Source organism: Syngnathus acus, chromosome 9, assembly GCF_901709675.1.
Source record: "Syngnathus acus chromosome 9, fSynAcu1.2, whole genome shotgun sequence".
In the NCBI taxonomy this organism is placed as follows: Eukaryota; Metazoa; Chordata; class Actinopteri; order Syngnathiformes; family Syngnathidae; genus Syngnathus; species Syngnathus acus.
The window spans coordinates 4,973,621-4,985,681 of record NC_051094.1 but is presented as its reverse complement, the minus strand read 5'-3'; the positions used below and the strand labels follow the sequence as shown (position 1 = coordinate 4,985,681).

The following is a 12,061-nucleotide window of genomic DNA, read 5'->3' as shown; positions in this document are numbered from 1 at the left end:
GTTTGTACCCGCATGTATGGCTTATAGTGCCCCCTGGTGGCCAGGGCACAGACACAAGAAGGAGCACAATGTGGGGCTTGAATCGTATTTCCGTTTATTTCAAGGGGGCAAGATTAGTTACGAGCGTGAACCAATTTAATTTGAAAATCAAGAACCTGCTGGGTAGTGTGTAGGAGGTAGCCTGACTTGTCTTGTGATCAAGTTGCTGATTCATGCAGTCGAGCTCCACTGCTGCACTGCTCGTGAAGGTGAAGCATCACATGCGCACTCTCCTCTAGAAATGTGTGTGTGGGTGCAGTGTTTGATTTCTTTTGCTATAGTTGCCTGAGAGAGCACCCGTGAGGCCAGGCCAGGCGAGGCGATGGGGCGTGAAGGTAGTAGTTAGATAAACAAGAGTGTTTGAGTGGGAGTACAGTAGAGAAAAGCACTCTTAATGCATTTGGGCTTCTCCTCTTAATTAAAAGGGGCAATGTTGCCGTGAGTTAAATTAGCTGTTTGTGTCTGCCATCGTGGTTTTATGTCGACACAAAATCTGAGCACACCAGTGTACACTTTTATGACAATGTCTTGTTTCCAAAACAAGGTTGTCTCACTCAAAAACACACATTAGACAGACAAATACAAAAGAGAAATGTGTCACTGTCCCATATAAGATATTTCTTTATTTGTCCCGCACAGGGAAATTATTATGTAATAAAATATAGGAAAATACAGAATATTTGATGCATTAAGAATAATAAACATACTCTATGTTCGGCTAAAATAAAGAGAATGATTTTATTAGTGTTCTTTTGTTTTAATTGGAGCTACCTTTTGGCATCTTGTGTGTGTGATTCTTTTTTTTTTTTTTTTTTTTTTAAACGATACACATTAATCAACAACAACAAAAAAGGCCAAAAGTAAGTGTGGCAAAAGTATGCTCGAGTTAGCACGGTTGCTCTCTGTCCTCCCCTTTCTAAGACAAAGAGAAGGAAACCAAAAAGTTTTTTTAAATTTTTTTTTTTATAGTGGTCTGTTAAAATAGGTTGAATCTAGTCTGGGCGCACAAAAAAAAAAAAGAAAGACTGGGGCTTGCTGAAAAAATGTCAGTTATGTCAACTTTTAATGAACTTTTACTCCACTTTGATCACATCCTAATGCTAGCCAACGCCACTGCTCTTGTGTGTTGATTCAAGATGGTAACGAGCTGTGCTATCATGCACTCGCATTTCCAACCAACGGGCAGCAGCGGTTTTAAATTTTTAACAAGCATTCCCGACTCTGAACTGAGCAACATCCAGATGGTTTGCATGCGCACTCGCCGGACAGGAGACGGACGGATGACGCTGCTCGGGTTGAGTGCATGCTGACAATAATGCCGGCTGGCAACCCAACCTTATGGTGGTGGTGGGGATTAGTTGAGGCTTACCCTCCTTCTCAATTTACCGATGCTCCTCTTTCACGTTTTAGACACACTATTATTACTATTACCTTTAGGAGGCAGGAACTAGTGTGGTGTTCTAAACATCTGCACGCTGGAGAGAGGCTGGCTTTGGCAAATCTGCCCGTGAGCGTCTGGGTGTGAGCTGTGGCTAACAGCAGCTCCTGCATGAGAGTCGTTTTACTGTCCTCCTGCGTTGATTTAAGATGATGACAAGCTCCTCAGTGACTGTGGCTCTCCTTTTCCCGCATGTCAAGAGCATTACACTCAAGTAAAACATGTAAAGCGCAGATTTTTGGGAATATAGAAAATATTTTCAGACAAGTGCACATGTTCCACTGCGGTAGTTGAGGATTCTTGTTTGGAGCCATGAAGTTGATTTGGGGGTCGTCATGGCAACGGCGGTGAGTCAAGTGTAGCGACGTTGCTGTGCGGCACATTTGCCTGGCTTTTATCAATCATCCGCCAACACCAGTTTGACCGTAGCTTCGCTGCTCGGCGGCCATCTGTCGAGACGGCCTCTGTGTGCCAATGCTACAAACGCACACTCACAGCAGCTCCTCCCCAATGTGCTACCCAACTATTCATCCTCTTTTCCTCCCCCAACCAACAAGCCCCTCATTGTCACACAGGCCTCCACGCCGCCCTGCCAAACTCGCCCTGTGTAAACGAGCTAGCGCGACCGTTTAGTTTGCGTCACCGGCAAGTCGGGGGAGATGGGGATGGGGGGGGTTCTCCTGTTGTATTTACTTTCTCATTGGCACAGAAGCCCATCTGTTCTTGATGCTCTTATGTGGAGTAAAGCAGTGCTTCACAAACTGAGGTCCCTGGATGTTTGCTAGCATTCATTTGGGGCACCACAAAATAATTAGCAGGGACAGTTTTTAGTTGGACTTTTGGGAGAGTAACAGCAAGTTAAAATGACGTCAGCAATTATTTTGCGGATCAGGTGCCACGTGAAAATGCAAGATAGATTCATTGACATGTTAATATTTGCTCAAATGGTTCACACAGTAATGGGAATGATTAAACATGTTTTTTTTTTTTAGGATGAAAATTTAGGGAGGGAGAAGAGAAATGGAAACCAGAGATTAAAGCCACGTGGGGATTAATGCCTTCACTGGATGAGAGTTTTATATAAGACCATGCCGATGGAGGCTGCTATGCGTACACACACACACACACACACACACAAAAGTGCTGAGTTAAGAACAGGAACAAAATATAAAATGATAATCATTGCCAACTAATTACCACAGCTCGTCATCTTTTCTTTTCACCCTCCTTCCTTCTTCCTTGATTCTGAAAATAATTTTACCATGGCGACACTTGGAAATTAGATGGGGAGGGACGTTTGGCAATAGCTCATCAGGTGTCACTTGTGGTATCTTTATTGAATTTTGACATTTTCTAGATGGAAGCGCGTCTCTCCAATACAAGACAATTCGATCTGTATTTTGAAACATGGGTGTGCGATACGATTTAAGGACGATTGGTTCAAATTGATTTTGCTATTGTACATATTGTTTGTTGTTACAGCCCTAATATATATTTTTATATTATTTTTTTTTTTTTATATAGATAGCTAACCATTAACAATTGGAGGATTCCCATTATGGTAGTTTACAACTTCCTGATAATCAGTAAGGCTACGTTCTAGACAACGACCAAATCAAAATACGATGCGTCTCTTCCTCCCTTCGCGTTGCCATTTCTCGGTTGACACTTGTTGGTCCTGCCGGACCGGTTCCGGAAGGCACACGGTTTCCGATGACTCATTCTCCACATAATCATTTGGAGCTCGTATCTCCCGGCGTGGGCATTTGATCTGTTAACTCGTCATCTATGCTGTGTATTATGCATAGCAGCATTTTTTTTCCCGCAACTGTAATCACCACTCGCAAAAAATGACAAAATCTTTACTCTCTTCCCTTTTCAGCTAAGCAGCATCAGCAAAGCCATCAACTCCACCGAAACACCCGTGAAGGAGAAGCATGCACGGCGTATCCTTTTTTTTTTTTTTTTCTCCTGAGGCGGGGAGTGCAGCCGATTCCCATCAACATGCACTTCTTTAACAGGGAACCAATCAGGTATCATCCTAGGCACTCACCGGGAGAAGGGGGCCTATACCTTTTGGTCGTACGCTCTGGGCTTCCCCTTGGCCAACAGTTCCATCCTCAGCTGGAAGTTCTGCCACGTGCTGCACAAAGTCCTGCGTGACGGCCACCGCAATGTGAGGCTCTCGATATTTTTAACAAACAAAAACAAGTGAATTCATCACTCAAGTGTGTTTGGGGTTCCTTTGCAGGTGTTACAAGATTGCATGCGACATTTCAGTTCTATTGTGGAACTCGGCCAGCTTTGGGTGAGTGTTTGTCTTGTTGATTGTAGGCAAGGAAATGTTTTTTTTTGTATATCGACGTTCATACACAAGAAAAATCCATCATGCGGCTACGGAATAATCATTAGCATTAAATGACGTCTAGACGTCTACCGGCTCCTTTATGAACATGGAAACGCTCATTAAGCCTAAGAGGTCTGTTTATTCTCGTGTGGACATTTCAGGAGCCGTGAGATGCGGTCCAGTAAGACTAATGGTCAATAATAGCATCAGATAAATGTGGGATGCCTGTTATTCAAATGTTTTGCTTTTCCAGGGCAACCTGCACGATCGATACGGGCAGCTGGTTGCGCTGTACTCCAAGCTGCTCTGCACCAAAATGAAGTTTCACAACAAGGTGAAAGGGGCGTCCGGACTCGCGGGATCCATCTGGCATTACGTTGAAATTGAACACGCAGCTTTCTTGTTTCGCAGCACTCTGAAATCCCCGCCAACTTGGAGGCCACCGACGAGGTGCTGGAGCGCACGGCGGGGACGGACGTCAACAACGTGTGAGTCCGTTAAACCTCGCATCCTCGACATCCTCATTTAGTTTAGTCGATTCGCTTCATTCCTCTCTCCCGTAACGAGACTCTCAAATTGTCCCCGGCAGTTTTCAGCTCACCGTGGAGCTGTTTGATTACATGGATGGAGAGTTGAAGTTGGCTGAGACAGGTAAAAAAAATACTCAAACACTGCAACTCCAGAACAGTCTCTTAGTGACCCTTACCCAAAACCTAAAATGAAATCTCGTGCAATTTTAATGGTGGTTTCCGCCTACAGTTGATGAGGAAGGGCGTTTCTGCCGCGTGGCCTCCGTTGAACTTGTTTCCGACATCGTCTCGCCCTAAATTAGCTGCATCTGATGAGGAAATGCCAGCCAATTACAGGGCATTAAGTCTCTTTCCGTTTATTCACTTGTAATGAAAGACGCCCAGAATCTTGCCACAACTACCAATGTTAAAAATTCCTTAATTCGGGAGAAGTGCTCTGTGTTCAAGTATAATCTGTTCATGTTAAAACCCAACAGATTTTATAGCCTAAAATGGAATCATTTCAAATCCGACATCTTTTCGGCTTGTTAAATGTGTGTTGCAAGAACCAACATAATTATCAATACTCGGTCCATGTCCATGTTTGTAAGGTCGACGATTCAACACGTAATCCTTCAGTTGTTTTGTGTGACTTCATTAAGGTTTAAATATGCGTCTGTGTGTAAATGTGGTCCCGATCAGTGATGAGGCAACTCAACTCGTCCATCGCCATCTCCACGCTCACCTCGGGCCAGTGTCGTCTGTCGCCACTCATCCAGGTCATCCAGGACTGCAGTCAACTTTATCACTTCATGGTCAAGCTGCTGTTCAAGCTACACGCGTGTAAGGAAACGCAGAATGACCATTTCAATAGTCCGGGGGTTGAACGTAATCAATAAATGGATCGGTTTGGGGGGATTTCAGGTCTCCCCGCTGACACTTTACAAGGACACCGGGATCGCTTCCGGGACCAGTTCCAGAGGTACGTACGTGTTGGAGCTTCGGTCGTGTCCTCGCGCTAAAGGTGGTGTCAAGGGAACGTATTGAATAAAAGAAAGTGTGCAACATAAGCCAGGCGACCACAACTACCATCCCCCTATCTCATTTGAATCTCTGTGTCATAGGTCAACAAAATGAAATAGGCACTATGTTCTCCACCCTGGATAAACCAAAAAGGAAAACAATAAACTCACATTCATCTTCAACTTAAGTTTAATGATTCACTTTTGTCCTATAAGTTTGATTGCAAATTGGCAGATATTTTTGGGGAACTCCCTGTATGATGACGTGATTGTCCGCTTTTGTGGCCCGCAGCCTCAAGACCTTCTTCAACAGAGCTAGAGAGATGCTCTTCTTCAAGAGGCTCATCCAAATCCCCCGACTGCCTGATGTAAGATCTGCTCACATTTGACTCACATAAGGGACAGCTCACATATTTCTCCCAATACCACGAGTCATCAAACTGGAAGGCCTTAAATTACCAATTGACTCATCTGATATTTATTTGTAGCAGTGGCGAGAAATATCCAAGTACACATACTTTACTTTTAACATTTACATGTCAAAATGTGAATACTTGTGCTAACATGGTTATATTCTTTCCCTCTCATCCTGTCATCAGTCACCACCCAACTTCCTGCACGCGGCCTCGCTGGCCAAGCACGTCAAGCTGGTGGTGGTCATCCCCGACGAGGACGGCGACGACGATGATGACGATGACCCCGAGCCGCTCATCGACGTCAGCGACGCCGCTAGCTCGCAAGCCGCGCCGGAGCCCGACATCTTCGATCAGGCCTTTGGACCGCCCAACGGAGGCTTCGACGACAGGTGATGCGTCGTCTGATAATGGACCATGTTACATTCCAGTGGAAGAAATTATTCAAACGCAGGACAATTTTTTTCCCCCATCATTTCCAATACCCAAGCAAATAGTCAGTTAATGTAGGTGCGCCACCCTGTGGGGACGTTGTTAATTGCACTTTAATCAATAACAACAAACGCCATTGCCAGCTTTTACAGGGATTGACGAAAAAGTTGAAAACATTAGTTGTCGTAAATAACTTTTTTTTTTTTTTGTAGCTATTTTGTCAATATGTTGTTGTTGTCATCTTGCAACAGGGATCTCCAGATTGAGAGCCTCAAGCGGGATCTGGAGTTGTTGCGAGCCGAGCTGGAGAAGGTGAAAGCGGAGGTGAGGAGCGCTGTTGTGACTGACTTGACACCACTGCTTTGTTTGTTTGGACACCTGTTGGACGGATGCAAAATATCTCTTCCCCACATGTGGAATGTGGCGAGCTTGTGTGTCATGCTTCCTCTGATTTATTTCAACCGGTGGTTCCCTTCTAAAGCAGTACAAGTAACAACAAATGAAAAATCACAAAAATACAACTCACCTCTACGCTGAATATAGTTGTTATATTTAGTAGGAGCTCTGAGCTTGTTTGTTTGCAAATATTCTCTCCGAGCTATATGGAATGACTACTTCTGGCTATTAGTTGGGGATTGCTGATGTAAATGATATCTTTTTTTATTTCCCCGCCCACCGCAAGGCCCAGCGCTACATCATGCAGCTCAAGGCGCAGATCAACAGCTTGGAGGCGGAGTTGGAGGAGCAGCGGTCTCAGAAGCAACGCGCGCTAGTGGAAAACGAGCAGCTCCGCCTGGCTCTGGAGGCGGCGCGTCGCCGCATCACCGAGCACGAGAGCCTGCAGAGCACCTTCATCGAGGCGGAACGTAAGATCAATATTACGCTAATCACAAATATTTTGGCTGCTGTGTATTTAGGGAGTGCTTTTGTGTATTTGCGCAGAAAGAGCCCAGGCTACAGAACAACGCTACACGAAGCTGAAAGAGAAGCACACGGAGCTGGTGGCCAGCCATGCTGAACTACTTCGCAAGGTAGGCGCACCAAAAAAAAGGCTCTGATTCGGGGGTAAAAAAAAAAAAAAAGATGCATCCCTGTACTGACATTTTCCAAGAACCTGTATTCATACTTTAAACTAAAGGTGTCAACCAAAATATTGCTTACAGATGTTTAGAAAAATAAATAAATCATCGGAAGTGTATGTGTACTCATCTGGCAAAGACTCTCTGTAACGTCCAATACCAAGCCAGTCTAAACTTGGCTCCTCTCCGACATTGAAAAATCTCTTGGTTGAGATAGGTCAAGCAGCATACTTGCAGGATTTTCATTGGACACTGCAATCGTAAGTCACAATTGCTTAACGTTTGCCGACAGAGTGCCGACACAGTGAAGATGCTGTCTGCCACCCACCAAACTCAGGAGGAGGTGGCGAGGACCAAAATGCAGCTGGCCTTTGAGGTGGATCGGATACGGCAGGAAGCAGACATGAAGGTCGGCGGGCTGTCGTCGTGGAAGCGTTCGCATTCTGGTTGGTTTTTGAAACCAAATGGTTTTTGTTGTAGGTGGAGGAGCAGAAATTTGAGATGGAGAAACTGAGGAGAGAACTGGTAGAGAAGATGGCGGAAATAACCCGCATCAAGGCCACCCTGCAGAGCAGTGAGATGGTGAGTTGACACAGTTTATCTTTGACAAAAAAAAAAAAAAAAATTGTAAATGCACTTAAGTACAGAGTGTGATTACCTTAACTGCATCTGCTTTTCTTTCTGTCTTGTAGTCCTCTGCTCAAGTCAACAACACCATGGTCGCCATGCAGGCGGAGAAGGAGCGTCTGATGCGCTCGGTGAGCGAGAAGGAGGCCGAGCTTTCGTCCGTCCGCCAGACTGCGCAGCTGCAGCAATCCACCGTCCAGCAAGAGAAAGACAAGAACAGCAGGGAACTTACCGAGCTGCAGGCCAGACTGGAGGAGAAGGTGGGTCGGGATTGTTCACCGCTTGGTTTTAGATTTCAAATCAGTCACGCAAACGGGTTCCTATATCGTGTACACTGGATTGAGTGCGCGGAAACAGTCAGATATTTTTGTATTTCATTTGTATTGCACGCAGGCCAGACAGGAGGAGCTGCTGAAGCAGAAGCTCCTGGACGAGCAGTTTGCGTTGCTGCAGGGCACCGTCACAGAAGCCGAGAACATCATTCAAGATGCCGTGGCCAAGCTGGACGATCCCCTCCACATCCGATGCACCAGCTCCCCAGGTCACGCCGCTGAGATGGAGCATCGGTCTCGCATCGTTGTTAATAATTGAATGTATTTAAACTTCCGACTGTCTTTCAAACACAGATTATTTAATCAGTCGAGCAGAGGTGGCACTGAGCTCCGTGGATAAAGTGAAAAAAGGTCAAGCGGAGTACGTGAAAGACATGAAGGGTAAATAAATGTCTTGTAACAATGTGGATAATAATAACAAAACTAATAATGAAACGAGGTGACATTGTGTCGTTGCGTTTCAGACGCTGGAGCGCTGCTGAGGTCGCTGACTCACTTCTCCCACGCAGCCGCCGAAACCATCAGCAATGGCAGCGCCACCGCACACATGGCGCCAACTGACCACGCAGACAGTAAGCAATACACAAATACCCTCGGAATGTTACACGACTAAAATGAATTTATTGCCTAAATGACACGCACCCCCGCCCCACAGAACTGACGGAGAACTGCAGAAGCTGCGCCACTCAGAGTTTGCAGTACCTGAGGGAGCTCAAGTCCAAGAGCACGCTGCAGAGGGCCGACCCAGCCTCCATTCAAGTCATCATCCACAAGATCCTACGTCTGGGCCAGGCACGCAAGCGTGACGCAATCCGGCGCGCCGTCCCATGATGAGCGCAAACTGAAATTGTCTTTCTGCTGTGTAGGAGCTGCGACCAAAAGGCATGGACATCCGCCAAGATGAGCTGGGGGATATGGTTGACAAGGAAATGGCCGCCACCTCGGCGGCCATCGAGGAGGCCGTCCGCAGGATTGATGTTAGTAGGACTAGCTGTAGAAAGAAAAAAGTAGTCGTGTTATTATTTTTTTTTTTTAGGTGAACCTGTCTGTGGATGTTCGTTGCTTGGTTAGGTTTGTTTGTTTGTTCGTGTGTGTTGTCTATTTAGGTATTGGCATGTGTATATGTATTAGTCCTCCATTTTTTTTTTTTTATTCTTGAATATGCAAGTGATGTGTGTCCTTGTGGTTACAGGAAGTGATGAATCAGGCTCGAAAGGACACGTCGGGAATTAAACTGGAAGTCAATGAAAGGTTTGTTCATGAGGATATCAAACAAACACCACTGCCATTTTTTCACCAGAGCTATTCAAATGTTTTGATTAATTGGGCCCAACTCATACGGATTTTTTTTAAGGCTGGTACTAATATTTGAAGGTCGTTATCTGAGTGTACCTTTTTCTTTCAGGATCCTCAACAGTTGCACAGACCTCATGAAGGTACGCTGGACTTGGACAACATTGTACTCCTCTTACCTTTCTCATCCTTATTGTGTGTTTTCACTTGCGTCCTGCGTAGGCTATCCGCATGTTGGTCCTTGCTTCCACGGAATTGCAGAAGGAGATCGTGGAGAGCGGCAGGGTGAGTTGTCGCCCTAGTTCAGTTCTTCTAGCCGCTAGAATAACCCAAGTTTGTTTTTGTTCAGGGCGCTGCCTCCATCAAAGAGTTCTACGCCAGGAACTCTCGCTGGACCGAGGGGCTGATCTCTGCGGCCAAGGCGGTGGGCTGGGGGGCCACAGAGATGGTGTAAGTTCTACTTGACACCAGGTTCTCTGTATTTGCTGAGAGAACCAATTGGGTGTTTTTCTCCTGGCCACCAACAGGGAGTCTGCTGACAAGGTGGTGCTGCACACAGGCAAATATGAAGAGTTGATTGTCTGCTCCCACGAGATCGCTGCCAGCACTGCACAACTGGTCGCTGCCTCCAAGGTAACTTCAAGGAATTTACAGCTAAAGTTTCGGGTCTGTGTATGTCTGCTGTGACAGTCTCGTTGACTTTTGCGAATGTGTTTCCAGGTGAAAGCAGATCGTCACAGCAAGAGGCTGACGGTGCTCCAGCAGGCCTCGCGCCTGGTCAACGAAATGGCCGCCAAAGTGGTGGGCTCCACCAGGACGGGACAGGACAACCTGGAGGATAAGGGTACGCGAGTGCTGTCGGGCAATTACTTTAGCGGGTGCGTGTCAAGCCTCAATCCAATCGTTTTTTGTTTTGTTTTCTGTGTGTGTCTGGTGTGCAGATCCCATGGACTTCTCTGGGTTGTCGCTCATCAAGTTGAAAAAAGAAGAAATGGAGTCACAGGTAACGATGGACTCAGAAAACACCTTGTGGATTATGGGCCCCATAGACTCTATCATTTTCAAACGTGTAGTATCCACCAGAACAATAGGCTGTCTGAAATGCCTTTTTTTTTTATTTGTGAAATGTTGCATCCAAAGCTGGGTTGGTGAAAAGCTTTTTTAAAAAAAAGTCAGTTTGTTTCTCATTCATCTTCTAATTCAACATAAAGGACAGGTCGAATTGGCAGAGGAAAAAAGAAATTTGCAGTTACACAGGAAATGATTCCAGAAGGACAAGTTGGGCTACATTCTTCTGAGAGTTGTGTAATACTGCCCCCTGATGGATTGAATGTGTCAATGTTTTTGTAGGTGAAGGTGCTGGAGCTGGAGTCTCTGCTGGAAAACGAGCATCTGCGTCTGGGCATGCTGAGGAAGCAGCATTACTCTCTGGCCGGCGTGCCGCTGGACCAGCTCCAGCTGGCCGACGTTGATGGCAACGACGACCCCGCCTCGCTGGTATCCATGTCACCCAAGTTCAACAAGCCGGTGCTCATGAAGAAGCCCACGCTGGCCCAGAAGCCCAATGTCCTGCTCAAGTCTCCCGTAAGTCTTTTGAAATGACCCACAAATATATGGTCAATAGACAATAGTTAAATAGATTTTCTTTTTGTACATATACTATTCATATTCCATAATTTTTTTTTTTTTTTTTTAAAGCTTTTTTTTTATACATAGTATTTTTATCTTATTTTGTTGTTCAAAGTGACTTGACTCCTTTGTCTTATTGCAGTTCAAGTGAAAGCAGAAGCACAAAGATGTGACATCGTCGTCATCCCGGAACGTAAAATGCCTTATGAGGAGAAGAGGGGAGAAAATCCCGCGTATAGGTTGCTTGCTGACAATCTTGCTCTTTTTTTTATGTCATTTGCTTTTGCCAAAATGGAACAGAAGCTGCACATTATTTTCCATTAATGCCTATATATTACAACAGCCTATTATTCTATTTTCAAATTTGGCAACCTAATCAACAAAGGTTTTTTTCCACTGCGTTGAGTATTTTAAGACATGGTAAAAATTCTAGATGCTGCTTTGAGAATGAGTTATCTGAACTTTTTTTTTTTTTTAACACACCTCCCTCGTTGTCTTCATGTTGAACAGTTTTCATCTCATTTGTTAGCTCAGAGGCCTTGGAATGTGCTGGACCTATGTCTTACTTAATCATACTGATCATAATAATAATTCATGTAAAGCCATCCAGTTGTACAGCAAGTCCCAACAAGAATAATGTATAGAGTTCATCTCGAATGGATACATGCTGTACACGCCAATTACATGTAGTAGCTTCTAGGATGAATGTGGATGTTTATCACCTCTGGGAGTTTTTCCTACAGGGTACTTGGAAGGGTTATTATTGCATCATCTTATGCTGTTCTATTCTTTTTGATATGCTCCCAAATCTAGTCGGAAATACTATATTTTAACGAAGGTGTTTCTCCTGATACCAAATGTAAATGCCCAGCAGATTAAATAAATGTTTAATTCTAATTTA

The 12,061-nt window shown here is 45.0% G+C and overlaps 1 protein-coding gene across 3 annotated transcripts in view; it reads left to right on the top strand.

Annotated features, from left to right (window-relative positions):
- Nucleotides 1-12,061, top strand: part of hip1rb (huntingtin interacting protein 1 related b) — a 13,762-nt gene extending 1,701 nt beyond the window's left edge. The window contains exons 2-31 of one of the 3 annotated variants that reach the window (XM_037258280.1): nucleotides 3,360-3,423; nucleotides 3,511-3,653; nucleotides 3,729-3,785; nucleotides 4,078-4,158; nucleotides 4,236-4,312; nucleotides 4,414-4,475; nucleotides 5,036-5,176; nucleotides 5,258-5,315; nucleotides 5,648-5,723; nucleotides 5,955-6,160; nucleotides 6,452-6,524; nucleotides 6,883-7,066; nucleotides 7,143-7,231; nucleotides 7,572-7,688; nucleotides 7,760-7,861; nucleotides 7,972-8,166; nucleotides 8,300-8,447; nucleotides 8,533-8,619; nucleotides 8,703-8,810; nucleotides 8,894-9,030; nucleotides 9,105-9,215; nucleotides 9,431-9,489; nucleotides 9,644-9,674; nucleotides 9,754-9,816; nucleotides 9,881-9,981; nucleotides 10,059-10,164; nucleotides 10,252-10,375; nucleotides 10,473-10,534; nucleotides 10,882-11,115; nucleotides 11,303-12,061. In XM_037258280.1, the coding sequence (XP_037114175.1) occupies nucleotides 3,360-3,423; nucleotides 3,511-3,653; nucleotides 3,729-3,785; nucleotides 4,078-4,158; nucleotides 4,236-4,312; nucleotides 4,414-4,475; nucleotides 5,036-5,176; nucleotides 5,258-5,315; nucleotides 5,648-5,723; nucleotides 5,955-6,160; nucleotides 6,452-6,524; nucleotides 6,883-7,066; nucleotides 7,143-7,231; nucleotides 7,572-7,688; nucleotides 7,760-7,861; nucleotides 7,972-8,166; nucleotides 8,300-8,447; nucleotides 8,533-8,619; nucleotides 8,703-8,810; nucleotides 8,894-9,030; nucleotides 9,105-9,215; nucleotides 9,431-9,489; nucleotides 9,644-9,674; nucleotides 9,754-9,816; nucleotides 9,881-9,981; nucleotides 10,059-10,164; nucleotides 10,252-10,375; nucleotides 10,473-10,534; nucleotides 10,882-11,115; nucleotides 11,303-11,311 (3,105 nt within the window). In that variant the 3' untranslated portion in view covers nucleotides 11,312-12,061. Of the gene's footprint in view, nucleotides 1-3,359; nucleotides 3,424-3,510; nucleotides 3,654-3,728; nucleotides 3,786-4,077; nucleotides 4,159-4,235; nucleotides 4,313-4,413; nucleotides 4,476-5,035; nucleotides 5,177-5,257; nucleotides 5,316-5,647; nucleotides 5,724-5,954; nucleotides 6,161-6,451; nucleotides 6,525-6,882; nucleotides 7,067-7,142; nucleotides 7,232-7,571; nucleotides 7,689-7,759; nucleotides 7,862-7,971; nucleotides 8,167-8,299; nucleotides 8,448-8,532; nucleotides 8,620-8,702; nucleotides 8,811-8,893; nucleotides 9,031-9,104; nucleotides 9,216-9,430; nucleotides 9,490-9,643; nucleotides 9,675-9,753; nucleotides 9,817-9,880; nucleotides 9,982-10,058; nucleotides 10,165-10,251; nucleotides 10,376-10,472; nucleotides 10,598-10,628; nucleotides 10,647-10,881; nucleotides 11,149-11,302 lie in introns of those variants that run through there. The other 2 variants (XM_037258278.1, XM_037258281.1) reach the window with 2 other exon arrangements.